Source organism: Fulmarus glacialis, unplaced genomic scaffold, assembly GCF_000690835.1.
Source record: "Fulmarus glacialis isolate BGI_N327 unplaced genomic scaffold, ASM69083v1 scaffold29000, whole genome shotgun sequence".
Taxonomy (NCBI): Eukaryota; Metazoa; Chordata; class Aves; order Procellariiformes; family Procellariidae; genus Fulmarus; species Fulmarus glacialis.
The window spans coordinates 4,663-8,874 of NW_009186239.1; the positions used below are offsets into that span (position 1 = coordinate 4,663).

The 4,212-nt window shown below is 57.7% G+C and overlaps 1 protein-coding gene across 1 annotated transcript in view; it reads left to right on the top strand.

Annotated features, from left to right (window-relative positions):
• Nucleotides 1-1,183, top strand: part of STRA6 (stimulated by retinoic acid 6) — a gene marked incomplete at its 5' end in the record, with an annotated part of 5,594 nt that extends 4,411 nt beyond the window's left edge. The window contains 2 exons of the mRNA XM_009587273.1: nucleotides 513-671; nucleotides 1,005-1,183. Coding sequence (XP_009585568.1) covers nucleotides 513-671; nucleotides 1,005-1,183 — 338 coding nt within the window. The remainder of the gene's footprint in view (nucleotides 1-512; nucleotides 672-1,004) is intronic.
• Nucleotides 1,184-4,212: the final 3,029 nt, after the last annotated feature.

Sequence of the window (4,212 nt, forward strand, 5' to 3'; positions counted from 1 at the left end):
AGGACACTGGGGGTCCCTCTGCAGCATCTCTGTGAGCATGGGGGCCCTTCTCCCACCATCAAGCTCCTGGGGGACACGGCCAGGGGCTCCTGCATCGTCTGGAGCTGCTGGGACCGAGGGTGGCTTCAGGTCCTCACGCTCTGTGCTCAGAAACAGACAGGTGGGACAACGGGAGCAAGTGGCTCCTCCTGATGCCCACTTAGTCCTGCTCTTCCATCCGTCCCCAAGGGCAGGTGATGCCCTGCTGGAGACCCCTGGGCTTCACGAGTGGCCAGACCACGTTCCCACAGGCAGCGGACCCTCAGGTCTCCTGCGCTAAAGGCAGCGGGGAGGAGACCTCAACCCTTCCTCTGCTTTTCCTGCTGGGATTTTGGGAGCAGAGCTCATCCCCAGCGCTGAAGGCAGAGCAGCTCTGGCAGGGCAGAGATGGAGCCCGGCAAACAACCCTCCTCTTTGCTCCAGGGCAGGAGAGAGTGAGGAACCATAAAATCTGGCCCCACCGCAGGTGTTTACTGTGGGCTGTGTTCCTCCAGGCTACCACACTTACTGCCACTATCTGAAAATCGAGGTCAGCCAGTCCCACCCGGTGATGAAAGCCTTCTGCTTGCTGCTTCTCCAGCTAGCCAGGCCAGAGGGGCCACCGGGGCTCCGGACCAGCAACGTGGAAGAAGGTGAGACCTTCCCACCACCATCCAGGGGGATGCACGGCCATCGCGGTGGGGTGGCATCGGGGTCTCCTCTGCAGGTTTGCTGCTCCTCTAGAGATGCTGTTGGTGGCTTGGGGTAAAGGGACCATTGAGGGTTGTGGTTTTGCTGCTCCCTTTGCTTTTACGCCACCTCCTCTGTTTGGTGTGTGACCACCTCCATCCCAGGAGCTGCCCTGTTCCTCTGCCCGTGCAAGAAGAAGCTCATCTGCTTTCACCCCAGGGCGCAGATGGCATCTGGGCAGCCCCAGCGAGGGGGAGCTGGGGCTGAAATCGTTCCCCCCTCCTGTCTCTTTTCAGGCATCCAGCTGATGCAGCCCAAGAAGGCGCCGCCGAGCAGAGCCAGGTTCAAGCAGAGCCGAGCCCGGTGGTGGCTGGCCTACACGCTCCTCAACAACCCCTCGCTGACAGCTTGCCGGAAAACCGCCCTCTCTGACCCCACGGCCAACGGCACCCAGCTCAGCGCCCCCAAGCCCTGACCTCCAGAGAAGCCCCCCACCTCTCTCTGCCTCCCACGCACGCTCCCGTCCCATCCCATCCCTGTCTCCTGTTGACTCTCCTCCTGTGCTGGCAGGAGTTTTGGGCACCTCTTGCCCCTCTCCAGCCTCCGGTCCCTCTCCAGTAGTGATGGGGGGCTGGTTTTTTAGCTCTAGGTCCATGCTGAGCTACTACCAAGGTCCAGAGGTGAGGACACAGCCAAGGCAAATGGGTCACCTCCAAGCCTCACCTAGATGGAGAGGTGTTGACGAGCCAAGCTAAACCCTTCGGGCATCTCAGAAACATCTTCTTAAGAGTCACTCCTGCAACGAGCCCACCAGTTCTCAACAGTTGCCTTTCCAACACACGGCAAGGCAGGCACAAGTCCCCAGCACTGGGGCAGTAAGGAAAGAGGGAGAAGGTGTGTGTGTGGAGGGATCCTCAGCCAGACTGAGCACGAGGAGCTACCTGCATCTCGGCGTGGTCTCCCTGCGGAGAAGGTCCCCGCTGCCAACCCCATCTGCAACTCCTCCCTTTCAGGTCTGATCCTGGCTCTCCTCGGGCACCGTACCTAATCCTGGGACTCTTTTTTTTTTTTTTTTTTTTTCTCCTTCCCAATATTGTGAAGGCTGAAATCCCCATCTGCTCTGCTCTGGGCCATGAGGTTGCAGAGCCATTTGTTTTCTGCCCCCCGTAACTCTTGTCCCCTCGGTGCCTCTTGCTGCCGCCCCCTTTTGTTTAAAGCCAGCAGTTCCCCAGGGCCAATGACCCTCCGAACGAGCTGAGCTTGAATCCATAGAAAGCGGTTTTACACCTCGCTTGGACAAGCCAAGTCGGGGAAGGTTAATAAATCACATACCTCATTCCTACGCTCGGGATGTGCTTGGTCTTTTGGCCGTTCCCGAATAAGCCAGACCTGGCAGGAGGGACGTGAGGACTGTCGTAGTCGTGTCTCCGGGTGATGGTTGGGACTGACCTTGCTCAGCAGAGGCTTTGTGGTAGATCTGCTTGACCTGGGGGTGATGGGACCAAATCTGTGATCCCCTTCCCCACCTTAGGGAAATTTTAATGCAAAGCTGATCAGTTTGCTTTCCCATCAAAACGTTTGACCCCTAAACCACAGCTCCCATGAAGGACGGGAACTGAAACAGGATGTTTTGTGGCTAAAGCACCAAAGGTAGGTGTTTCCAAGGTGTTGCTGGATCACCTCTTCCCACTTCGGTGGAAAAAATCCTGCCTTCGGTGCCTGGAAGGAAGCCCGGCATCAGCCCGCCATTGCAGGTAGCAAGCAGGGCTCTTGGTAAATTGTACTGGTGGCTCTTTACTCTTCCATCTCAACACCGTCTCAAACACCTCAGCCTTGCTAAAGCAGGCGCCTTTGAGACCTTGCAGCCCACCCTGCACGGCGCAGGGCTGCTGTGCCATCCCCTCTGCTCGATGGGGTCAACACGGTTTGAGCCCCTCGCCCCAGGGATCTCCTTGGAGGTGAGCAGACCTGCTCTTCGTAGGCTTTCAAGGACCCCACGCCCTCTTGCTGGGGCGCTTGCAGCACCATCGGTGTGGTTTGGGGGTGAGCGAGGCTGAGCCCCGCCCTTTGGGGTTTGCCTGGAGCGTCCTGGCACCTCCCCTGGGTGCCTTCGACATTGAAGCTCCCTGGGTGAGAGCCAGCCCCCTCCCCAGGAGCCCGACCCACTCCCTTTCCATCCCAGCAGAGAGAGGAAGGTCCCTGCCTTCATTTGCTGCCTGCAGGCGCTGCCCAAACAGCCACCCTGTGCGCTTGGATGCTCAAAGTCCTGTCGCATCCGCTGCCCTGACCAACACTGTTTTAATCGTGTTTGATTACTGTCTAGCACAGAGTACAATGTCACCAAACTGGGTGACAGCAGTGGCACCGGAGGCAGATCTGGGTCATTTTCTTTTTAAGACAGCAGGAGCCCAAGGCGCAATTCCTGATTCTTTCTCAGCTCGGGGCTTTGCGTGCTTGGGTTTGCACGTCTGAGCGCAGGAGAGGTGCGGAGCTGGTGGGTGCTGGGTGTCCTGCGTGTATCGGGTGAAGGGATGCCCTAAGGCAAAGGCTGCGCCTTTCCCTTGCAGCCCATCCCAACGCATCTGCAGCCTCCCAGGCGCTGGGGCTTTGAAGGCAGTCTTGGTAATCCCTGAAATCTTTCGCAGCTCTGGGACATGGGTGGAGCTGGATTTCAGCATCTGTTTATGCAGCCCTGCCCGAGGCTTCCTGGAGATGTCTTGGCAAGCAGCGGGCTGTGGCCAAAGTGAGAGATGACAGCCCTGGGAGGAAGACAGGAGGTGGCTTCACTGATTTGCTTGCTTTCTTTCCCTTCTTTGATATAAACAGGGTGCCCTGGGGGTAAACTGAGCTCCTCTTCCTCATGGTGGCTTCTCACCTCCTCTCTAAACCCCCCCAACATCAGTACAGCCACGGGATTGCTCTGCATCCGCAGTCCTCCCACCCAACCTTGAACTGATGGGGAGGAGGTTCAGGGAGCTGATCTGGCTGAAAAACCACCCTTAACAAAAAAATGCCCGCGTGGGGAATGGAAATTCAGGTCTGGGTCATGCTGCGGCTTTGCAAAGGTGAGGGACAGAGGGGAGCTGATGGCGGGTTGTGGCATCCCGGACTTGCACCAGCCGGCGGCCGTGGTGGGTCGGGATGATGACGCCAAGTGTGGTATCACCTGCAGCATCCAACCCAGGAGCCGCGTGGCAGGGTGCCCTCTTTGTTATGAATGAGAGATGCTTAATATTGCTAATAACTTGCCATAAAAGCTATGAGAAAACTTGGCCAACACGGAGTAATTCACCTTTCCGGCAACAAACCAGCCACGCACAGGAAAAGCGGGGGGCAGCAGCAGCTCTGCAAGGCGAGCAGAGGCTTTCAGGCATGGCGTAGGGCTGCTGAGAGCCTAAATCTTTTTTTTTTTTATCCTTATCCCAGCCTCCAAACCCTGTTCCCAGCTGAGGTTGCAGGAATAAGCTCCCATACGCCCCTATTCCCAGGCAGGCAGGGAGGGGA